Source organism: Nomascus leucogenys, chromosome 13 (genome assembly GCF_006542625.1).
Source record: "Nomascus leucogenys isolate Asia chromosome 13, Asia_NLE_v1, whole genome shotgun sequence".
In the NCBI taxonomy this organism is placed as follows: Eukaryota; Metazoa; Chordata; class Mammalia; order Primates; family Hylobatidae; genus Nomascus; species Nomascus leucogenys.
The window spans coordinates 32,624,091-32,650,633 of record NC_044393.1 but is presented as its reverse complement, the minus strand read 5'-3'; the positions used below and the strand labels follow the sequence as shown (position 1 = coordinate 32,650,633).

The 26,543-nt window shown below is 38.8% G+C and overlaps 1 protein-coding gene across 1 annotated transcript; it reads right to left on the bottom strand.

Annotated features, from left to right (window-relative positions):
• Positions 1 to 13,083: 13,083 nt before the first annotated feature.
• DEFB116 (defensin beta 116) lies at positions 13,084 to 24,432 on the bottom strand. The gene is given in 3 exon segments (XM_030826760.1): positions 13,084 to 13,325; positions 19,476 to 19,594; positions 24,428 to 24,432. Coding segments are annotated over 3 exon segments (366 nt in total).
• Positions 24,433 to 26,543: the final 2,111 nt, after the last annotated feature.

Here is a 26,543-nt window from a genome sequence, read left to right as displayed (position 1 = left end):
TTGAAATTCATGTGGAAAACTATTTTGAAATTCCTGTGGAAAACTATTTTGAAATTCCTGTGAAAAAAGAGCCTGAACAGCAAGGGCAATCCTAAGCAAAAAGAGCAAAGCTGGATGCATCACATTACCTCAATTCAAACCGTACTTCAAGGCTACAGTAACAAAAACAAGAGGGTACTGGTACAAAAACAAGACACATAGACCAATGGAACAGAATATAGAGCCCAGAAATAAAGCTGCACACCTACAACCATCTGATCTTTGACAAAGTTCACAAAAACAAGCAATGGGGAAAAGACTCCCTATTCAATAAATGGTGCTGGTATGACTGACCAGACATATGCAGAAGATTGAAACTGGACCCCTTTCTTACATCATATTAAAAAAAGTCAAATCAAGATGGATTAAAGACTAAATGTAAAACTTAAAATTATAAAAACCCTGGACAATAACCTAGGAAATATTATTCTGGACATAGACGCTGGCAAATATTTCATGATAAAGACACCAAAAGCAATTGCAACACAAAGAAAAGGTAATAAATGGGAACCAATTAAACTAAATAGCTTCAGCACAGCAAAAAGAATCTATCAACAGAGTAAACAAGACACCCTACAGAATGCTGGAAAAGATTTGCAAGCTATGCATTTGACAAAGGTCTAACATCCAGAATCCATAAAGACTTAAAAAAAATTAACAAGCAAAAAACAACCCCATTAAAAAGTAGGCAAAGGCATGAACAGACACTTCACAAAAGAAGGCACATATGCAACCAACAAACGTGTGAAAAAATGCCCAACACCACTAATTGTTACAGAAATGTAAATCAAAACCACAACGAGCTACCATCTCACACCAGTCAGAATGGCTATTATTAAAAAGTCAAAAAATAACAGATGCCGGCAAGGTTGAGGAGAAAAGGAAACACTTATGCACTGCTGGTGGGAATGTAAATTAGTTCAACCATTGTGGAAAGCAGTGTGGTTATTTCTCAAAGAACCTAAAACAGAATTACCATTTGACCAAGCAATCCCATTACTGAGTATTTGCCCCAAGGAATATAAATTATTCTACCATAAAGCCACATCCACATGTATATTCATTGCAGCACTATTCACAATAGCACAGGCATGGAATCAACCTAAATGCCCATCAATGGTAGACTGGATAAAGAAAATGTGGTATATATACATCATAGAATACTATGCAGCCATGAAAAGAATGAAATCATGTCCTTTGCAGCAGCATGGATGGAGCTGGAGGCCATTATCTTAAGTGAACCAATGCAAGAATAGAAAATCAAATACCCTATGTTCTCACTTATAAGTGGGAGCTAAACATAAAGTACTTATGAACACAACGAAGGGAACAACAGACACTGGGGCCTACTTGAGAGTGGAGGGTGGAAGGAGGATGAGGATTGCAAAACTACCTATCAGATACTAGGCTTAATACCTGGGTAATGAAATAATCTGTACACCAAACTCCCATGACACGAAACTTACCTATACGACAAATCTGCACATGTACCCCTGAACCTAAAATAAAAGTTAAATAAATAACTAAATAATAAAACAAATGTTTGGTAGAATTCCATGGTAAAGCCATCAGGTCCTGGGATTTTCTTTGATGCAACATATTTTATTACTGATTCAATCTCCTTACTCATTGCTATGGTTTGAATATTTGTCCTTTCTAACACTCATGTTGAAACTTAATCCCCAATGTGACAGCATTGAGAGATGGAGTCTTTAAGAAAGGATTGGGGAGGAAGGTGAAGCAAGATGGCAGAAAAGAAGGCTTCACCAGTCATCCCACCCTGCAAGGACACCAATTTAACATCTACACACACACACACACACACACACACACACACACACACAGACACACACACACTCAGACACAAACCATCTTCAATAGAAACAAAAATCAGGTGAGACCTCATAATTTTATATCACTGAAAGATGCACCAAAGAGGTAGGAAAAAGTCTTGAATCACAGATGTCACCCCTCCCCCATCCTCCAGGAGCAGCAGCATGGTGCAGAGAGCATTTTTGTGTGCTGGAGGAGGGAGGGCACAGCAATTGTAAGGCATTGAACTCAATGCTTTCCTGTTAGAGCAGAAAGAAAAACCAGACCAAACTCAGCTGGTGCCCCCTCCCTCCCATATACACACACAGTGGGAGCACTTAAATCAGCCCTAGCTAAAGGGGAATTGCCCATCCCAGAACTTGAGTTCCTGCAAACCTTGCCACTGAGGGCTAAAGTGCTCTGGATGTCTAAGTAAACTTGAAAAGCACTGTAGGCCAGAGAACTGCAACTCTTAGGCAAGTCCTAATGCTGAACTAAGCCCAGAGACAGTGGACTAGGGGTGCACACGACTGACTGAGACACCAGCCGGGGCAGCTAAGAGAGTGCTGGTATCACCTCTCCTCTAACCCCAAGCTGCACAGCTTGTGGCTCCGAAAGAGACACATTCTTTCTCCTTGAGGAGAGATGAGGGAAAAGTGGGGAGAACTTTGTCTTGCATCTTGGATAGCAGCTCAGCCACAGCAGGATAGGGTGTCAGTGAGAGCTGTGAGGCCCCCTTTTCTGGCCCTAGCTCCAGGATGACATTTCTTGACACACCCTGGGCCACATGGGAACTCACTGCTTTGAAGGAAAAAACCCAGTCCTGGAACGATTCACTACCTGCTAACTGAAGAGCCCTTGGGTGCTGAATAACCAGCAGAGATACCCAAGTACCATGTTGAGGGCCTTGGGTGGGCCTCTGAGACTTGCTGGCTTCAGGTACCAACTCAGCCACAGGTGAGTAGAGTACCAAGCACTCTAGATTCTAGAACTTGGCTCTTGGATGGCATTTCTGGATCTGCCCTGGGCCAAAGGGGAGCCCACTGCCCTGAAGGGTGATTCCTAGGCCAAGCAGCATTCACCACAAGCTGACTTAAGAGCTCTTTGGCCATAAAGGAACATTGGCAGTAGTCTGGCAGTACTCTCCATGTCCTTTGGTGGTGATGGCTATGGGGTGAGTCTCCTCTGCCTTTGGAAAGGGGATGGAAGAGTGGGAAGAACTGCATCTTGTGGTTTGAGTGCAGGCTCAGCTACAGTACAATAGAACACCAGATAGACTTCTAAGGCTTTTTACTCTAATCTCTGACTCCTGGATGACACCTATGGACCCACTCAGGGTCTGAGAATACTTGCCATCCTGAATGGAAGGACATAGGCCTGGTTTGCTTTGCCACCTCCTGACTGTAGAGTCCCAGGGCCTTGAGAGAACATAGGCAGTAACCAGGGAGTGGTTACAGCAGGCCTTGGGTGAGACCCAATTCTGTGCTGGCTTTAAGTCTGACCCAGCACAGCCAGAGTCGTGGTGGCCGCAGAGGTGCTCATGTTCCTCTCCCCGACAGCCCCACAACTTTAAATGGCTCAGAACAGAGACATTCCATTTGTTTGGGAGAAAGTAAAGACTTCCTTCCTTCCTCCCTTCTTCCTTCCTTCTTTCCTTCCTTCCTTCCTTTCTTTTTTCTTTCTGACAGTCTCCCTCTGTTGCCCTGGCTGGAGTGCAGCGGCATAATCTTGGCTCACTGCAACCTCCCTGCCTTGGGCTCCCGTGATTCTCCAGCCTCGGCCTGCCGAATACCTGGGATTGCAGGTGCACACCACCACGCCTGGCTGGTTTTTGTATTTTTGGTGGAGACGGGATTTCGCCTTGTTGGCCAGGCTGGTCTCCAACTCCTGACCTCCAGTGATCTGCCCGCCTCGGCCTCCCGAAGTGCTGGGATTACAGACGGAGTCTCGCTCACTCAATGCTCAAAGTTGCCCAGGCTGGAGTGCAGTGGCGTGATCTCGGCTCGCTACAACCTCCACCTCCCAGCCACCTGCCTTGGCCTCCCAAAGTGCTAAGATTACAGCCTCTGCCCGGCCGCCACCCCGTCTAGGAAGTGAGGAGCGGCTCTGCCTGGCCGCTGTGCAACCTTCCAAGTGTGAAGTGACGGCCTTCGTTGTAGAATGAATGAAGACACTGGCACTGATTATATAACACCTTGGCAGCTATCTCAAGTCGTTGATGGTGGAGGTATTGGAATTATAGAAGAAAGCGAACACACAAATTTGACTAAAGGCGATTTTGTGACTTCTATTGGCCCTGGCAAACCAAGGTTATTCTGGATGGAAATAGCCTTGAAAAGGTGATATATATATGAACGTATCTGATTTTTTTTCCCCGTATAATTCTTACTTTGTGTATTTGATATTCAGTTGTGTTTGTAATCACGGAAAAATAAAAGCATATTAAAAAAAAAAGAAAGAACTTTAGAGAAAAACAAAGTCCAAAAGTCCAGAGAGGTTAAGTGATTTGCCTAAGATCAAACACCCAGCTATGACAAAGCAGGATGAAGGTAGAACTTATGTTTCTGTGTGCCTAATTCAGAGATCTCCACATGAGATAATCCTGCTTCCTGTCTTGAAAAAAAAAATGCATCAATAGGTGGTCAGAATCACCCTTGAAAAGAAGAAATAGAAAACCATAAATGGTATTAAGGTAGTATGTACGCTCTGTGCGTAGTAGTTACATTAGCTTTGAAATTAAGCACAAAACATGGTACATAAATTATATCTCAATAAAACTGCTGCATTTTTGTGGAAAAAAAAAAAAGTAAAGAAAGAGAAAAGAGTATCTTCCTGGTAATCTAGAGAATTCTTCCAAATCTTGTCTAAGACTATCAAGGCAGTACCTTTATGAGGTTGAAAGAACCACAGTGTTACTGGGCTTGGAGTGCACCCTAAAACAGATACAGCTTAGATCACAATACCCAAGTCATTTCAAATATTTGGAAAGCCTTCCCAAAAAAGACCAGTACAAACAAGCCCAGACAGTGAAGACTACAATAAATACCTAACTTCTCAATGCCCAGACACCAAAGAACTCTATAAGCATCAACACCATCCAGGAAAACATGACCTCACCAAATGAACTAAATAAGGCATCACAGACCAATCACAGAGAAACAGAGATACGTGACCTTTCAGACAGAGAATTCAAAATAGCTGTTTTGGAGAAACTCAAAGAAATTCAAGATAACACAGAGAAGAAATTCAGAATTCCATCAGATAAATTTAATAAAGAGAATAAAATAATTTAAAATAATCAAGCAGAAACTCTAGAGCTGAAAAATACAATTGGCAGACTGAAGAACACATCAGCATTTTAAAACGGCAGAATCGATCAAGCAGAAGAAAGAATTAGTGAGCTTGAAGACAGAAAATTTGAAAATACACAGTCAGAGGAGACAAAAAAAGAATGAAAAAGAATAAAGCATGCCTATAAGCTCTAGAAAATAGCTTCAAAAGGGCGAATTTAAGAGTTATTTGTCTTAAAGAGGAGGTAGAGAGAGAGAGATGGGGTAGAGAGTGTATTAAAAGGGAAAATAACAGAGAACTTCCCAAACCCAGAGGAAGATATCAAGGTGCAAGTACAAGATGGTTATAGAACACTAAGTAGATTTACCCCAAAGAAGACTACCTCAAGGCATATAATAATCAAACCTCCAAAGATCAAGGCAAAAGAAAATATTCTAAAACCAGTAAGAGAAAATAAACAAATAACACACAATGGAGCTCCAATATGTCTGGGGGGCAGACTTTTCAGTAGAAACCTTACAGGCTTATGCCAGGAAAGAGTGGCATGACATATTTAAAGCACTGAAGGAGTCCAGGCATGGTGGCTCATGCCTGTAATCCCAGCACTTTGGGAGGCCAAAGCAGGAAAATTACTTGAGCTCAGGAGTTCAAGACCAGCCTGCAGAACATAGTGAGATCTCATCTCTACAAAAAAAAAAACAAAATTAGCCAGGTGTGGTGGCATGTGCTTGTAGTCTCAGCTGCTCAGATGGCTGAGGTGTGAGGATCACTTAGGCCTAGCAGATCAAGGCTGCAGTGGTCTGTGATTATGCTACTACACTCCAGCCTGGGCAATAGAGCAAGACCTTGTCTCAAAAAAATTAGATTAAATTAAATTAAAAAGTACTGAAGGAAGAAAACTTATCCTAGAATAGTATATCTGGTAAATATATATATTTGAATATATATATATATACACATTTTTATATATATTTGAATATACATTTTATATATATCCTTCAAACACAAAGAAGACAGATCTTCCAGAGAGAAAATCAATAAAGAAACATTAGACTTAATATCCACTATAGACCAAATGAATCTAAACAATATTTATAGAGTTTTCATCCAACAGCTGCAGAATACACATTCTTTTCCGCAGCACATGAATCATTCTCAATAATAGATCACATGTTAGGTCACAAAACAAGCCTTAAAACATTCAAAACATTGAAATAATATCAAGCATCTTCTCTGGCCTCAAGATGAATTTTGTAAGCTATACAAATATATGGAAATTAAACAATATATTCCTGAATGACCAGTGGGACACTGAAGAAATTAAGGAAATTGAAAAATTTCTTGAAACAAATGATAACAGAAACACAACATATGAAAACCCATGGGATACAGCAAAAGCAGTACTAAGAGGGAAGTTTATAGCTATAAGGGTCAATGTCAGAAAAAGAGGAAAAACTTCAAATAAACAATCTAATGATGCAACTTAAAGACTAAGAAAAGCAAAAGCAAACCAAACCCATAAGAAAGAATAAACATCAGACTAGAAATAAATGGAATTGAAATGAAGAGAACAATACAAAAGATCAATGAAACAAAAAGTTGGTTTTTTGAAAAGTTAAACAAAAGTGACAAAACTTTAGCCATACTAAATAAGAAAAAAAGATAGAAGATCCAAATAAATAACATCAAAAATGAAAAAGGAGACATTACAACTCATACTACAGAAATTCAAAGAATCATTAATGGCTGCTATGAGCAAGTTTATGTCAATAAATTGGAAAACCTAGAAGACATGGATGAACTCCTAGACACATGCAACATACCAAGATTGAACCAGGAAGAAATCTAAACCTGAAGAGACCAATAAGAAACGAAACTGAGGCTGTACTAAAAAGGCTCCAAGTATAGAAAACCCCAGGACCAGATGCCTTCACTGCTGAATGCTACCAAACATTTAAAGAATTAATACCAGTCCTACTCAAATTATTCTGAAAAATAGAGGAGGAGAGAACACTTCTAAACTCATCTATGAGGTCTGAAAATAGAGGAGGAGAGAATACTTCTAAATTCATCCATGAAGCCAGTATTATCCTGATACCAAAACCAGACAAAGACACGTCAAAAAAAAAAACTACAGGCCAATACCTCTGATGAATATTGATGCATAAGTCCTCAAAAAACTATGAGCAAACCAAATTCAACAATATATTAGAAAGATTATTCATCATGATCAAGTGGGATTTATCCCTCCAATGCAAGGATGGCTCAACATAAAAAAATGAATCAATGTGATACATTACATCAACAGAATGAGGACCAAAAACATAGGATCATTTCAACTGATGCTGGAAAAGCATTTGATAAAATTCAACATCCCCTCATGATAAAAACCCTCAAAAAGCTGGATATAGAAGGAACATACCTCAACACAATAAAAGCCATATGTGATAGACACACAGCTAGTATAATACTGAATGGGGGAAAACCAAAAGCCTTTCCTCTAAGATCTGGAGTGTGGCAAGGATTCCCACTTTCACCACTATTAGTCAACACAGTACTGGAAGTCCTAGCTAGAGCAATCAGACAAGAGAATGAAATAAAGGGCATCCAAATTGGAATGGAAGAAGTCAAATTACCCTTGTTTGCAGATAATATAATTTTATATTTGGAAAAAACTAAAAACACCACCAAAAACTTTTAGAGCTGATAAACAAATTCAGTAAAGTCTCAGGGTAGAAAATCAACATACAAAAATCTGTAGTATTTCTATATGCCAACAATAAACAATGTGAAAAAGAAATCAAAAAAGTAATCCCATGTACAATAGCCACACATAAAATTAAATACCTAGGAATTAACTCAACCAAAGAAGTGAAATATCTCCATAATGAAAACTATAAAACACTGATGAGAAATTGAAAAGGACACCAAAAAATGGAAAGATATTCCATGTTCATGGTTTGGAAGAATCAATATCATTAAAATGTCCATCCTACCCAAAGCTATCTACAGATTCAATGCATTCCCTATCAAAATACCAAGGACATTCTTCACAGAAATAGAAAAAACAATTCTAAAATTTATATAGAATCGCAAAAGACCCAGAATAGCAAAAGCTATCCGAAGCAAAAAGGACAAAACTGGAGGAACCACATTACCTGACTTCAAATTATGCTACAGAGCTATAGTAACCAAAACAGCATGGTATTGGTATAAAAACAGACATATAGATCTATGGAATAGAATAGAGAACCCAGAAGCAAACCAGACACCTTCAACAAACTCATTTTCAACGAATGTGCCAAAAACATACACTGGGGAAAAGACAGTCTTTTCAATAAATAGTGCTCAGAAACTGGATATCCATACTCAGAAGAATGAAACTAGATGCCTATCTCTCACCATATACAAAAATAAAATCAAAATAGATTAAAGACTTAGACCCAAGACCTCAAACTATGAAACGACTACAAAAAAATACTGGAAAAACTCTTCAGGACATCAGTCTGGTCAAAAATTTCTTGAGCAATACTCCACAGGCACAGGCAATGAAAGCAAAATGTACAAATGGGGTCACATCAAGTTAAAAAGCTTCTGCACAGGAAAGGAAACAATCAACAAAGTAAAAAAACAACCCACAGAATGGAAGAAAATATTTGCAAATTACCCGTCTAACAAGAGATTAATAACCAGAATATATAAAGACCTCAAACATCTTTATAGAAAAAAAAAATCTAATAATCCAATCAAAGATGGACAAGAGATTTGAACAGACATCCCTCAAAAGAAGATATATAAAAGACAAACAGGCGTGTGAAAAGGTGCTCAACATCGTTGATCATCAGAGAAATGCAAATCAAAACTACAATGAGATATCATGTCACCCCAGTTAAAATGGCTTTTATCTAAAAGACAGGCAATAATGAATGCTGACAAAGGTGTAGAGAAAAGGGAGCCCTCATACACTGTTGGTGGGAATTTAAATTAGTATGACCACTGTGGAGAACAGTTTGGAGGCTCCTCGAAACACTAAAAATAGAGGTATTATAGGATCCAGCAATCCCACTGCTGGGTACACCCCCAAAAGAAAGGAAATCAGTATATTGAAGAGGTATCGGCACTACCATGTTTGTTGCAGCACTGTTCACAATAGCTAAGATTTGAAAGCAACCTAAGTATCCATCAACAGATGAATGGATAAATATGGTACATATACACAATGGAGTACTATTCAGTCATTAAAAAGAATAAGATGCTGTCATTTGCAACAATGTGGATGGAACTGGAAGTCATTATGTTAAGTAAAATAAGTCAGCACAGAAAGACAAACATCACATGTTCTCACTGATTTGTGGTATCTAAAACTCAAAACAATTGAATTTCTGAACATAGAGAGTAGAATGATGGTTACCAGAGGCTGGGAAGGGCCGTTGGGATGTAGGGGTAAGTGGGAATGGTTAATGGGTACAAAAAAAAAAGAATTAATAAAACCTATTATTTGATAGCACAACAGAGTAACTATAGTTAATAATAACCTAATTGTACATTTTAAAACAACTAAAAGAATGTAATTGGATTGTAAATGCCTGAGGGGATGGATACCCCATTCTCCATGATATGATAATTACACATTGCATGCCTGTATCAAAACATCTCATGTATCCCATAAATATATACACCTACTATGTACCCACAAAAATTTATTTTAAAAACAAAATAAATAATAAACAATTTTTAAAAATAAATAAAATAAAATACAATCATAAAGACTTAACAATGTAAAGAAGAGTAAAATCAGTGAGGACTGCTGTAATCCAGGAATCTGGAAGAGCAACAGCACAGAAGAATAAAAGGAAAGATGGAAATAAAAATAAATTAATTAAATTAAATTAAATTAAAATACAATAAATGTATCTACCCCCTTGACCTTGGTAATTTAAAACATACACTGAGGAGACAGTTCTCTATTTTTAACTATTATGTTTGTACAGCAGGAAAATTAATTTCAGTAAGACAGAGTAAACCTGGTGAAAGTTCTTTAGTGTATTTAATCTAAATGGAATAGTTTCTCTTTATCATTTTTTTCTAGGGCATATTCTTCCAAACACAAGAAATTTTAGTGCGAATGCTTTGAGGGCTTAATCTTATATGGAGGCAATTTAATAGAGTTTCAGGAATCTCTGTAGAAAATCCAGAGGCACATAGAAACTCTGGTATTTAGTTGCTTTTTAAGTTTGAAAATAAATACAACTGTTTTTCTAATTTTTTTTTGTCTTTTTGCCAGTGAGTTTTTTACATGTATCTGAAAGGGCTTCTGAGGGTTATTTATTTATTTTTGCCTTTGAGTTTCATTGATGATGCTTTTTAATCTCTTATAGGTCTTTCTGTGAATGAGAAAAGTTAGAATTTTGATTTTTTTTGTAAGCCTCTTCTTTCCACAAATACTATGACTGCTTTCTGGCCAAAATAGGAAATTTCCAGATTTTTCTCTTAGATATTTTGGGACATCTTGCCCTCAGGACAAAGCAGGAAAAAAGCCCACTAGCTGGGGGGTAATTTCTGGTCACCAATTCCAAATTATATCGAGTAATACCACAGTAGTTTAATATAAGCTAAACGGAGATGGAATTTCTTCTTGGTCATTCAACTGAGGACCCCACTCTGTGGGGTCTAACCTAAAAGAGTAATCTGATTTTTCTCAGGTCCACATGGTAAGGGTTAACACACAAGCAAAAAATACAGTCAGACTCATCCGATAGTCTCTATTGGAAAATACAAAGCATGTCTGAGCTCAAGTGTGGAGCAATGGTATCTTTGGGCAGCAGATACGGAGAAAAATCTGAAAGTACAGTCATGTGTGAATTCAGCCCACATCCTATATTCCACTTCCATTCTTCCTAGGATCTTATAAACAATGCCAAATTGTTTCACAAGAATGACTAGACTCAAAAGTTTTAAATAAGTGTTTGCCATTTATTAGAACTGTTTTTCAGAAAGAAAAGTTGTGGGTGCTAATTACCAAGGATAGGAAGATGACAGAAAAGCTGGGTAAACAGATTTGGAGTTAATTTTTGGGACATTTTGAGCCTGAAATGGCTGAGTAATCCAAGAGAATAGAACAAATATGTAATTCGATATGTAAGTCAGAGAACAAGAGAAAAATCCTGCTGACTTCATATTCGTGTTTCTTTCTCAAATATGCGTGGAGCCAGGGAAATGGCAATCTGTACCTTAAACCTGAAATTCACAACAATTTGTCTTCTCCAAATACTTCCAAAGTAGAAAGTCTGGAAACATTATATCTCAACTATGCTGCTGAACCCAAGGCCAATACTTTCTTCCAAATTTAAAAAACTTTTTTTTCTTTTTTTTCTTTTTTTTGAGACAGAATCTCACTCCATCCCCCAGGCTGGAGTACGATGGCACCATCTCAGCTCACTGCAACCTCCACCTCCCAGGTTCAAGTGATTCTAATGCCTCAGCCTCCTGTAAAATTTGTTTCCTTGTCATGTTACTTAGGCCAGCAAATTTATGCATTCCTCCTTGAAACCTGGCTTCTGTCAAAGCCCCACCCTCTGCTAACAAACATGTCTAAACGTCAATGAAAATCTCTAATATATAAACATTAAACTTTCACACCAGGCTTTTAAGCTTCATGCAAATTAAAAGTCACACATATAAATTAGTCATTTAGTGCATGGCCTTGGATCCATTGGTTTGGGCTGGGATTGTCATTGATCTAAGAAACAATGAGCAAATGCCAGCAAAGTATATATGAAAAAAAAATAGAGAGAGAGAAAAAGTAGTGAAAATGGCAAAGAAATATTACAGGGCAGATAGCAGAAGAAGAAACTCCAAAAATGACTAAGAAAGAACACCCAGAGACCAGAAGCCAAGGCAAAAAAAAAAGGCAAGGGGGGGTTTCAAAGGATTGAGAAATGTTGTAAAACACTAGCTAAAGGCAAAGCAAACGGTAAAATGTAAAGAATGCTTACGTTTTTCAACAAGAAAGGCACTGGCAACCAAAAGCAAGGCCATTTCAGTGGAGCGATGGCACAAAAACCAGATTTCTCTTAGTTGAGGTAAAATCGGGACTCTAGAACTTGGAGAACTTAGTTGGGAACACTAGTTCTAGAAGTCTGGATCCAAACGGGGAGAAATTAGACATTAGCCATAGAAGAGGAGTATATATAACACAAAGAAAATTTCTTAGCATTTCAAGTACTAGTTGTGAACTAAGTTTGAACTTGGAGGACAATTATTCCTCAATTCTCAGGAATGTATGGACATCAAGCACAGTGTTCAGCCTCTGTGCAAAATCCCTTTCTAGCACCATAACCACCATTACCTCTGTCCCACATCCAGAAATGGTCCTCTAGCCTCAAAGCAGGAAGAATGCCCAGTGACAAGGCTGTTTATTCCGCTTTCCACTTAGAAAGTTTTACCCTAGTTTGTCCAACAAATTTCTATACTCACTTTCATCCCTCTGTCTTGTTCCGGTTCTTCCTGGGGACTCATCATTACGGCAAATATACCAGGTTAGTTCTCTGGATATCAAAGGCAGCTCTATTGTCTCTATCCTCAGCCTACAATGTTTACTTGGAGGACTTGATCCCTCTACATGTTCACAGGAGCATCCTGACTCAATACAGCTGCCATCTTCCCTCTGCAGCCACCAGAATGGTGTCAAAACAGAACAGAAAGGTGACCTGCTCCTTTCTCGGCACGCCTGTATTGAGTGATGCCACTATCTTATTGGTTTTATTGGCCATTGCCCATTCCTATACTCCATAGCTTCCCAGCTCTCAGCTCAATCTCTCCAGACCAATGATGACTACCCACAGATGAAAGACACACACACAAGAAGGAATGCATTTTTTATAGGGAAAGCATTCCAGAATGGAGGAGAAATTACTAAAGAGGAGGTGACGTTGGTGATATTCAAATGTGAGAGTAGCTTGAACTGTTTGTAACTGACAAGTTGGAGTTCGAGTCATAATCCTCCTTCACATTCTTAGAACTGGTTATTTTCACAGAAAGTTTCAGGCAGCACCTTTGATCATTTGGTCAGGTTAAGTATTGGATTTCATATTCTCTGCAGGTGTTTCTGCATATGCCTTGGTAAAGCTCACATGGATTCCAAGGCTCTCGGCTCTTGCCATTGTGGGATCTGAACAGGCCACCTGGGAAAGACATAGCCATGTTTAGTTTCCATGCAGCAGTGATAATAGGGTGACGAAGCATGATTTAAAGGAACACGCCCTAAGAATATTAAGGGCACAAGATCTGGAATCAAAACTACCTAGATTCAAATCTGGGCTCTGCCATTTACCATCTCTCCCTCCTCAAGCAAGTTACTTCAGCTCTCCAGTCCTCCATTGCATCATCTTCACAATGGACAAAATAATAGAGCCAAGTTCCTAAGGTTCTAGTAATGACTAGGTTAGTGTATACAGTATTTTCAGAAAAGCATCTGGCACGTTACGAGTAATTGAATATTAGATGATGTAGTTGATATGAAAGTCTTCTCATAAGAGTATGAGGTTTCAAGGAATGCCACTGCGAGCACATATGTCCCCAAGTGCCTGCAGAGATCTGTGACCCTCACACACAGCTCATCAGAGGCAGCCAGGATCTACTCTGAGATAGCACACAAATATTTGAGCCTATGTGCATGCATGCCTTTATCCTCTGAAACATACGAGCAAACAAGTACTACATCTGTCTCTCTTTGTACATTGGCCTTACAGAAACAGGTACTGTGCATACATGGGCAGCATACTGGCATATACACAGACCCATGTATACAACCTACTTTATTCACAGATCCACATTCTCACATAAATTGAGCACGTGTGCTCACTGTACAAACCTCCACCATGCACTTTCCACATATTGCTAAGGTGCATCTTGATAGCTATGTATAAGTCATCCAGGTGTGTACATGAGTGAACATAAGCTCTTTGCTTGAAAATACCCCAGTGACAAAGTTCCTGACACTTAATCAGCATTCTATAAATATTAGTCATCAATAGTATTACTTACCTATTTGATGTTCTACAGACAAAGGAGCAATTAGAAAGAAATATTAACAATCACTACAATGTACCGTGGTATGGTCCAGCATCAACTATGTACAGGCATTTTACAAATGATAGCTCACTGAACCTCATAAAAACCGGCTGTTATCTTCACTTTTTTTTTTTTTTTTTGAGATGGAGTCTCGCTCTGTCGCACAGGCTGGAGTGCAGTGGCGCCATCTCGGCTCACTGCAAGCTCCGCCTCCTGGGTTCACGCCATTCTCCTGCCTCAGCCTCCCGAGTAGCTGGGACCACAGGAGACCGCCACCACGCCCAGCTAATTTTTTTGCATTTTTTTAGTAGAGACGGGGTTTCACCTTGTTAGCCAGGATGGTCTCGATCTCCTGACCTTGTGATCCGCCTGCCTCAGCCTCCCAAAGTGCTGGGACTACAGGCGTGAGCCACCGCGCCTGGCCTTCACTCTTTAGATGAAGACACTGAGGCTCAAAGAAATGCTTTGTTTTGTCTGCATTCTCATAGCTTATACTTGATCAAGCCAGTATTCAATTTCTGGTCTACATGACATCAAACCCATGCTCTTTTCTCTCTGTTTCACATTGCCTCTCTGTGATAGGGTTTCCACGAGAAGACGGCATCATCCTGCATCATGTCTACACACACAGGGCCTTCTACAGATTTCAACAGAGAGTTCAAAATCCTTAGCTTGGCATTCAAGGACCTTTTCAACCATCCCCCCACTCCCTCATTCCACACCCATTTATGAACACTCACTCGTGTCAGGCCATGGACTCAGTGCTAAGTAGATAAAGGTCTCCAATTAATCAAATTTATTCACTATTAATATTAATGAAAATGGGACAAAGCGAATATAATGTTATTTCTTGCATGGAAAAAATGAATACTTTGCTAATTTTTAGATTAGAGAAAGTAAAACGCCCAATTTTAGGTGAAGTTGGAGAACGGGAAGAGAAATAAAGAAGAAGAGGGAAATGCCTCCATGGCAGATATCCCATAACATTTGGGTACTGGAATGTGTACAGACTGCCCCAGGAATCCAGAGAAGGATATCAACTGCTCCAACATCAACCAGCCTGCTGGTCAACTGGAGGAAGGAGGTTGAAAATAATACTGATTCATCCATGCTCCAGCACAATATCACTGTGTTTCCCACCTTAATCTTCACCCTTATCATGGGAGCTGTACACTCTCTCTCTCTCTCAGCACCATTATACTTATGGGAGAAGAAGATCTGCAGAGGGCCTCCCCCAAGTGATATTCATACTGTTCTGGCTAACACCTGACCTCTAGGACTTTTCCTTTCTACCAAACACACTGGAGGGCAGTTGGAGACCCAAGATGGATAGAAACATAGATAGCAAGAATGAGCAATGGGCAAGCTGCCTTTTCCTCATTCTCTCCGCATGGAAAGTGGGTCAAGGCCACTCCAAGAGGATTCTGCCTACAGTGACTCAATAAATAAATTTTTTAAATAAAAATGAAGATTTTGTCATAGATAGTTACAGTTTCTTATTCCTACAGCTTTTCTAACCTTAGATTGCCCTGCATTGCCACACATTTTGACACCCACATCAAATTAATGTCAACTTTGATAATCTCTCCATCTTCCGATTGAAGTCAGAGAGGACCAGTTTTGCATTTCGGCATAGTCTCTGGCCCTCTGCACAATGCTATATTTTAACTCTCTGGACCCAGTCTCTCCATGTCAGAAAATGGGAATGGGAGAGTTTGCACCAAATCAGAAAGTCTCCACCGTGTTTGTGAAAAAGGAGGTTAATAAGATGTCATACTTCATAATAACCTGGGAAATTTTTAAGTATATTCACACTAAGTCTCTAGAATTTCTGATTCAGTATATCTAAGGAGAGGCCAGAGCAAGGGTGCTTTGCAAGAGTTCCCCAGAAAATACTAATGGGCTCCTGTTTGCAGTGAAAGCCACGATTCTGCCTAGCCTTCTCACATTCAGCTATAGACATTGCCCAGCTCATTTTTCCACATTGGAAGTGTTTCAAAAGCAAATTAAAATGTCTTAAGTCAAAAAACAAAAGGTATCCTCTGGACCTTTTTAAAAATTCCATCCCAAGCCAAAATCAATGTGATATATTATTTCTCTGCCTGCTGTGCAACCAAACATGATCCTCTCCCATCCAATTTCTAAGGTTATTTCTATTCATATATGTTTACTAGCCATGATTCATTACATATTCATTCATTCAATAAGCATTTGCTAAAGCCTGCTCTATTCAACACACTCAGCTCAACATCAGAAATGTGTAGATTTAAAAGACAAAGTCTTGGCTTTCAAACAGTTTAATTTCATATGCATACATTTGGGAGGATGAAAGGAAAAATTTGTTTGGATTGTCCTAATAGAAGAGGTTGTCCAGAACTGTTCCTGCTCATAAATTCGGCCAAGTAAAAGTACTCAATAATTATTAAGGAAGCTACACTATGTACAACTCTTGAAGCATAGAGTGCTGTCTTCATTTTTGTTGTTGTTGTAGTTTCTTGCAAACCCACCTGTGGTTTCTACCACTATTAGAAATGAGAACTGAGCTTTACTGAGCATGAGAACAAATGTCTCTCGAGCGAGGGGATAAAAGCAGCTGAGAAATAAGGAGGCAGGAGAATGTGAAATAGAAGGAATATGGGAAAAGAAAGGAGGAAAGGAAGAAGAAAAACAGAGGGAGAAGAAAGAGGAAGAGGAGGAGAAACCTCTAGATCAGATGAATCTGAACTCACTATCAAGGAAAGAAGAACAATCTTGGTTTTCTATAGGGTGGGCTGAGACTGCTCCCATATCTCTCTGTACATGCCAAGATTTGACAGGAGACACTTCCAAACATTACAGTCTCCTGATTTCCTCTGTTCTAGCCATCCACAGTCACATCTATTGTTCTTCAGTGCCCTTGAAAATCACACTTAAGAAACTTTCTTCAGAATTTGAAAATAGTACTGGATACTTTTCATCCAGTGTTTATTCTCCCCATTTCCTTATTTAAATCACTTTGTTGAAGAATGATTGGCACACAAAAAGTGATACATATTTAATTTATACATTTTGATGAGTTTGGAGATAAGCATACATTACACCTATGAAACCATCATCACAATCTATGCCATAAACCTACCCACCCCTAAAAGTTTCTCCCACCATCTTATTATTTTTTGTATATCAAATCTTATTTTAAGAACACTTAACATAAAATCCACTCCCATAGTAATTTTTGAAAATCCAACACAGTACTGTTAACTATAGGAACTGTGTTGTACAGTAGATTTCTAGGACATATTCATGAGAGTATAGTCTCTTCAATAAATGTATTGGGAAAACTAGGTATCTACATGCAAAATAATAAAACTGGATATTTATCTTACACCATACACAAAAACAAATTCAAAATGGATTAAAGACTTAAATCTAAGACCTGAAACTATAAAACTCTTAGAAGAAAACATAGAGAAAAAGCTTCTTGACGTTCGCCTTGGGAAGGATTTTCTGGATATGACAACAAAAGCACAGGCAACAAAAGCAAAAATAAACAAGTGGATTGCAATAAACATACGTGTGCATGTGTCTTTATAGCAGCATGATTTATAGTCCTTTGGGTGTATACCCAGTAATGGGATGGCTGGGTCAAATGGTATTTCTAGTTCTAGATCCCTGAGGAATCACCACACTGACTTCCACAATGGTTGAACTAGTTTACAGTCCCACCAACAGTGTAAAAGTGTTCCTATTTCTCCACATCCTCTCCAGCACCTGTTGTTTCCTGACTTTTTAATGATCGCCATTCTAACTGGTGTGAGATGGTATCTCATTGTGGTTTTGATTTGCATTTCTCTGATGGCCAGTGATGATGAGCATTGCGGCACTATTCACAATAGCAAAGAGTTGGAACCAACCCAAATGTCCAACAACGATAGACTGGATTAAGAAAATGTGGCACATATACACCATGGAATACTATGCAGCCATAAAAAATGATGAGTTCATGTCCTTTGTAGGGACATGGATGAAACTGGAAAACATCATTCTCAGTAAAGTATCGCAAGGACAAAAAACCAAACACCGCATGTTCTCACTCATAGGTGGGAATTGAACAATGAGAACACATGGACACAGGAAGGGGAACATCACATTCTGGGGACTGTTGCGGGGTGGGGGGAGGGGGGAGGGACAGCATTAGGAGATATACCTAATGCTAAATGACGAGTTAATGGGTGCAGCAAAACAACATGGCACATGGATACATATGTAACAAACCTGCACATTGTGCACATGTACCCTAAAACCTAAAGTATAATAATAAAAATAAAGTGGATTGCAGCAATCTAGAAAGTTTCTGCACAGCAAGGGAAACAGTCTACAAAATGAAGAAACAACCTACAGAATGGGAGAAAATATTTGCAAATCATCTATCTGAGAAGGAGTCAATATTCTCCTTATTTCAATAGCCACAACCCTGCTGTGATGAATTCAACTCTCTTACTCAAGCTTAATCACCCCCAAACCCAGGCTAAGTCAATCCCTGCCCAGATAAATCTCACGTACCCATGACTGAATAAGATACCCACTTTAGGCAAACACTAACTACAACTCAAGCCCTACCTCTTCTAATAACCGCCGAAAGCCCAATTGCAAAACATACAAACATAACACTATCCATGCCACCCAACTCCATTCACAGCATCAATCTAAAACACAGCCCAGCTACAAACCTCTCTATACCCCAACTCCCAGTTGCACCAATTCTACCCCCAGCTCCATTCAAGAAAAAATACCATTTCCTCTCTAGACTGCACCAAAACATCTATTCAGCCCAACCTATAAATATAATTATTCACCCCATGCTCATCCCCACTCACTTTTTGGATATTACTCTACCTCTAAGGTCGTACAACCTCCCCATCTCAACTCCGTATCCAACTCCAAACTGCTGTACTCCTCCTACAGCTCCTCAACTTGCACACAGTGTCCCACACCTAACTCATGAATTAAGCCCCCATCCCAATGACAGCACTACCTAAAATGTTCCATGCTTAGACTGTCCACTATGCCAGGAACAACAACCTCTTAAATGTCTTGGCAGAGCAGAACCAGGGGAGATCTTTACATGAAATTAACCTTGGGAGTAACATCTGTGACCCATCTGAGACCAGAAAAGGCTTTAGGTGTTGCCCACTATATGTGAGTAGGAGTCACTGCAAAGGTCACCAAGATACCAGTACCACATGCAAGACGCCAGAACCTTTGAGAGAGGCCTGAGTTACCTGGAATCTTTTGATCCAGGATCATAAGGATGGCAATGGTCATTAAACAAACAGGGCTTCGTGACTGACGTGTTCCAACAGAATGAAGGGCTGTGTTGCAGGTGACCGAACAGAGATCACTGTAGCAGAACAGTAGCCCACCTTTATTAGTTTTGGAAATGGGTCAGGGTTGTGTGCAGTGAACTAAAAGTGATGGGAGATACCCGAGGTCAGGCAGGCAGAAGGACAACATGTATCACTTCTCTGAGCTGGATGCTCTGTGTAAGTGTGGGAGACTTGCCAGCAGTGCTCATGCCTGGGTGGGCCTTTCTTCCCAATTAAGAAACAAAGACAAATTAGAGCCAGTTGGCATTTTGTGTGAAACAAATTTGAATGAATGAATCAACCAAGCAAGCAAGCAAACTTGAAAAAACTTATAAACAATTAGATAAGAAATAAGCACGTGTATACCTATGTGAGGCAAGTATATACCTATGTAACAAACCTGCAGGTTCTGCACATGTACCCCAGAACTTAAAGTATAATTGTAAAAAAAGAAATAAATATTTTTAACTGTAGTCACCATGCTGTGCCCATAGAACACCAGAACTTATTCCTCCTATCTAACTGAAAGTTTGTACCCATTGATCAATGCCTCCCCTTTCCTCATCCACCCTCCCTTGAGGCTCTGGTAACAACCATGCTAATCTCTACATCTATGAGTTCAACTTTTTTAGATTCCACATCTAAGTGAGATCATACAGTATTTGTCTCTCTGTGCCTGCTTTATTTCACTTCACGTAATGTCTTCTAGGTTCATTCATATGATTGCAAATAACAGAATTTTCTGTTTTTTAAAGGCTGAGTAGTACTCCAGTATCTATAGTTAATAATAAAGAGCTAAAAGATTTTTAAATGACCTCATCAGAAATAAATAATAAATATTAGAGGTGATGGACATGCTGATCTCTCAATTAACTGATCCCTTTATTATTATATAATGACCTTCTTTGTCTCACTTTGTGGTTTTTTACTTAAAGTCTATTTTTTCTGTTGTAAGAAAAGCTGTTCCTGCTCTTTTCTTGTTTCTTTTTCCATGGAACATCTTTTTTCATCACTTAACTTTCAGCCTATGTGTTTCCTTAAAACTGAAATGAATCTCTTGTAGGCAAAATATAGTTGAGTCATTTAAAAAAATCAATTCAGCCACTCCTTCAATTGGCAAACTGAATCCATTTACATTCAAAGTAATATTGATAGGTAAGGACTTACTTTTGCCATTTTGTTCATTCTTTTCTGGTTATGTTATACATCCTTTGTTCCTTTCTTCCTCTTTTGCTATCTTCCTTTGTGATTAGATTATTTTCTATATTAGAATGCTTTGATTCCTTCTTATCCTTTGTGTATCTACTGTCAGCTTTTGCTTTAAAGCTGATAACCACTTAACTTTGGTTGCAAAATATGATTCTATGTTTTTATTCTATCTCTTCTGATAATTTATGTTTCTGATGTCACAATTTACTGTTTATACTGTGTGTATCCCTTATCAGATTATTGTAACTTATTATTTTTAATAGTTTTGTATTTTGTTTTATACTCAATATATTAGTAACTTATCATCATCTTTACAGTATTAGAGTATTCTGAATTTAACTGTGTACTTACTTTTACCAGTGAGTTTTATACTTGCACCTGTTTTCATTTTAGTTATTAACATCCTTTCCTTTCAGCTTGAAAATTTCCTTTAGCATTCCTTGATAGACTGGCCTGGTAGAAATGAACTCCCTCAGATTTTGTTTGTCTGTGAAAGTCCTTATCTTTTCTTCATTTCAGAAGCAGAGCCTTGCTCAGTAAAATATTTTTGTTTGGAAGCTTTTTTCCTTCAGCATTTTGAATATATTATCTCATTCTCCTGACCTGTAAGGCTTCAGTGGAGAAATTGACTGACAGCTGTATTGAGTCTTTCTTGTATGTGATATGCTTCTTTTCTCTTGCTTTTTTCAGAATTTTTTTCTCCCTGATTTTTGATAGCTTGATTATAATGAGTCTTGGCTAATCGGTCTTGAGAAATCAGTATCTATGGCAGCCATAGCCTTATGAAATGCATTTCTTAAATAATAAGACCTGAAAGTCAAAATTATTCCTTGATCCGTGGGCTGTGATTATTGTGTTAGCCAGCATGAAACCAACGTTAATCTCCTTTTACATCTTCATCAGAGGTCCTGGGTACTAGGTACATTGCCAATGATCAGTGATATTTTGAAAGAAATCTTTTTCTTGGCAGTAGGTCTCAACAGTGGGCTTAAAATATTCAGTAAACCATGCTATAAACAGATGTGCTGTCATCCAGACTTTGTTGTTCCATTTTTGGAACAGAAGCTATAGGTTTAGCATAATTCTTAAGGCCCCTAGGATCTTTGAAACGGTAAATGAACATTAGTTTCAACTTTAAGTCACCAGCTGCATAAGCCCCTAGCAAGAGAGTCAGCCTGTCTTTCAAAGCTTTTAAGCCAGGCATTGACTTCTCTTCTCTAGCTATGAAAGTGCTAGATGGCATCTTCTTACAATAGAAGGCTATTTTGTTTACATTGAAAATCTGTTGCTTAGTGTAGACACCCTCATCAATAATCTTAGCTAGATCTCCTGGATAACTTGCTGCAGCATCTACATCACCATTGGCTACTTGTCCTTGAATTTTTTTCAGAAGGTTGTTTTATAACTTTATTTGGTATATTTGATGATCAACAGTTCTTATCCACATTGACTTTCTGTAGATTTTTGAAAGTGGTAACAGGTATGCAGGTAACCAAAGTATGGAGCTTGTTTGGTGAATCCTCATCCTCATTACATTTTCTGGACAACTGTACATAGATATGGTATAGGACATTCCTTATTCCTTCAGCCCAAACAGCTTTGTTGAACCTGATATCAATCCACACATTTGGAGACCCCATCTCTTCATGGAAAATTTCTGGATCTCATTGAGTGCCTGAGGGACACACTTTTTAAAATTTTTTTTAATTATACTTTAAGTTCTAGGGTACATGTGTACAACATGCAGGTTTGTTACATATGTATACATGTGTCACGTTGGTGTGCTGCACCCATTAACTCCTCATTTACATTAGGTATATCTCCTAACGCTATCCCTCCCCCCTCCCCCCACCCCACGACAGGCCCCAGTGTGTGATGTTCCCCACCCTGTGTCCAAGTGTTCTCATTGTTCAATTTCCACCTATGAGTGAGAACATGCGGTGTTTGGTTTTCTGTCCTTGCAATAGTTTGCTCAGAATGATGGTTTCCAGCTTCATCCATGAGGGACACACTTTTTAAAGTTCACTCCATGGATGCACTTGTGAATGTCGATGGTGTACTTTCAGGTCACCACCTCACTGATGGCAATCTGTCTTCATGAGGCGTTAGAGGTTGATGTTCTCACCAACATAAAAGCAGGCAAGCAGTAGTACTCAGCTATTACATGAACTTTTAAATTAGCCATATCTTTATATAGATACAGTCAATATCTATACTGATAGTAAATACGTGTTTGGGGCATGTCATGCTACAGACCAAATCTGGAAGAACAGAGATTTTCTAACATTAATGAGAACTAAAATATCACACAGAAATGGACTGTTGATTTGTTAGAGTCATTGCAATTTCCCCAACAGATTTATGTTCATTGTAGAACTCATAGATAATATGAAATATCTAAATAAATTTACATGAAAATAGCTACTAAGATTTGGACTGGGGAAACTGAAGTCCCATCACATCTATGGGGAGTCCTATTCATGGTTTCAGTAATATGAAACTCTCCCCAAATTAGAAAATTAGACATCAAGGAGAGCTAAAAAGAGCACTATAGAAAATATGGGAATTACCCAATGAGATATTCCTGTACTGGTTTTTCATGCCATCCAACCAGCAATATCACTTAAACAAAAGGAATATACTGAAAACCTTGGAATCTTACCACTCCTGTAATAAGGTCAAATAATTCGGTAAATAATACGAGCATGTGCTGTCAGAAAATTTCTTTACACGGAATACCTACGGTAAGCCAAGGAAGCCCACTCAGGCCAAAGTTCCCAGGACCCGGTGGCAAATGAATATTATAGAGCTTCGGTCATCACAAGCTAAGAAATACTCTTTAGTATGATGCCTGGATGGACAGAAGTATTTGCTTTGGCTCAAGCAAGTGCTCAAATAGTGATCAAGGCCTTACTAAATTATGACATCCCAGTCTTTGGAATTCCTGAACATAGAGAATCTGACATGGGAAATCATTTTCCCTGTGGCAAATCTGGGGCTCAGTAAAACCCTACAAATACCAATAACTTATACTTCCTATCATCCCCAGTTTTCTGGACAAATGGAACAAATGAAACTCACTCTAAGGAATTATTTGGCTAAACTATGCCAGGTGCAGTGGCTCACACCCGTAATCCCAGCACTTTGGGAGGCCAAGGTGGACGGATCACTTGAGCCCGAGAGTTTGAGACCAGCCTGGCCAACATGGCGAAACCCCGTCTCTACAAAAAATACAAAAATTAGCTGAGCATGGTGGTGAGCGCCTGTAATCCCAGCTACTTGGGAGGCTGAGGCAGGAGGATCGCTTGAACCCAGGAGGCAGAGGTTGTTGCAGTGAGCCAAGATCGCGCCACTGCACTCCAGCCTGGCCAGCAGAGGGAGACTCGTCTGAAGGAAGGGAGGGAGGGAGGGAGGGAGGGAAGGAGGGAGGGAGGGAGGCAGGAGAAAAAAAAACATTTGGCTAAATTAAATGAAGCCACTGGCTTACAGTGACTCAGAGCCTTAGTATTTGTTCTATGAAACTTAAGGTTAACTCCCTTTAGCAAGCATGGTATTTCTCCTTTTGAGTTAATGTTTGGAAGCGCTATGTGTTCAGCAGTGAAGCCTAGCCTGTTACTTTATACAATAGAAACAGTTTTCTTATTTCCCTAGGTCATTACGCCATCGTGTGGCCAAGAGATGGAAGAATCCCCCTGAAACGGTGTGTTGCTAATAGAGACCAGGAGACAAATCTACACTGAACTTATCCAATGGCAGGCTAGATTATCACAGTGCTGAGAAGGACACTACCGGGTATTGCTGATAACTCACATCACTATCACAAGAAGGAGCAACACACCTGGATACATGTGAGAAAAGCATCAGTGACTGAATGGACTGTAACTCTACTATTAAAGTTACAGTCTCCAGAAAGTTTGACTCATCATTATGTTTTGAGATTTGTCCATGTTGTGTGGAGATAGCAATTGTTCACTAATTTTTATTATGGCATAGTGTTCCATTACCATAACCAACTTATCCATACTACTGATCATAAGCACTGGGTTCTTTCTAGTTTGGGGTCATTATAAATAATGCTACTATGAGCATTCTTGTTCGTAACTTTTATGCACATATGTAGGCCTTTCTATTGGGGAAATTGAGAGGTCATAGATATGCACGTGATCAGCTTTTTAATCTGCTGTCAAATAGCTTCCCAAAGTGGTGTACCATTTTAATACACCCCCACTGATACTTGATATTGTTAATCTTCATTAAGTTTAGCTAATCTCTGTGCGTAATGGTAGCTCATTATGGTTTTAATTTGTATTTCCTTAATGACCAGTGGAATTAAGAGCTTTTTCATATATTTATGGGTCATTCGGATGCTCTGTTCAACACTGTGGCTTCTTTGTTCTTGGAGTGCGTGTCTGAGTTTTTCTTAATGAATTGTAAAAATTCTTCATGTATTCAAGACACAAGATCTTTGTTGGTTATAGGTTTTGAAAATAGCTGCCACAATTTTGTGGCTTAACTTTTCTGCCTCTTAATGACGTCTTTTGTTCCACAGGTGTTCCTGATTTTGATGAAGTCTAATTTATGAATCTCCTTCTTTACAGTTGGTACATCCTCTGTCTTGTTTAAGAAATCTTTACTTACCCCAAGGTCATAAACATATTCTCCTATGTTTGTTGCAGAAACTTTATTGTTTTATTATTATCATCTACATGGAACTGATTTTAGGTGTGAAGGAAAGACCAACTGATAACCATTTATTGAAAATACCATCCTTCTGCCATTACTCTATTGTTCAACTTTTCTCATGGCATCATATGTGACTAGATCTCTTTCTAGACTCTCTATTTTGTTCTTTAGTTTCTTTATCTTTGCATCAGTAGTACATTTTACTAATTACTATGGCTTTATAATAAGTCTTAATATCCAGGAATGTAAATTCTCTAACTTTGTTCTTCACAATTATATTGGCTATTTTTTGCCCATTTCTATAAATCTTTGAATTTGTTTATCTATTTCTGCAATCTGTGGAACTAGCTCCTCCTTTTTAGTCCTTGAACGTATTTCTTATTTTTTCCTAAAAACAAGGCCAGGCTCTCCCTCTACTGTTGTAATAAATATTTGCATTATTAAGAGTGCTTGGTTTTTTTTCCATTTTTTTTTTTTTTTTTTTTTGACACAGAGTCTCGCTCTGTCGCCCAGGCTGGAGTGCAGTGGCATGATCTCGGCTCACTGCAACCTCTGCCTCCTGGGTTCAAGTGATTCTCCTGCCTCAGCCTCCCGAGTAGCTGGGACTACAGGCACCTGCCACCATGCCCGGCTAATTTTTGTATTTTTAGTAGAGATGGGGTTTAACCGTGTTAGTCAGGATGGTCTTGATCTCCTGACCTCGTGATCCACCCGTCTCGGCCTCTCAAAGTGCTGGGATTATAGGCATGAGCCACCACGCCCGACCTTTTTTCCAATTTTAAAGGGACTGTACCTAAAGTTTCTTGAATAAATCTAATATTTGCCACAAAATTTTGGCATTTAATCTTTAGCATGTTTGATACTTCTCGTCTCTTCCTAATTATCTAAATATTCTACTAGACTTAATTTTTGAAATTTATAAAACATTTTCTATGTATCATTTAAGAATCATGTAATTCTTCTCCTTTTGTCTATTAGGGTAGAGATTTACATTGTTAGAGTTTCTGATGTTATTCATCCTCATGGTTTCCAGATAGATCCCAATTGATTATACAGGAAGTATATTTTTAACACAGTATTAGGTTCCATTAT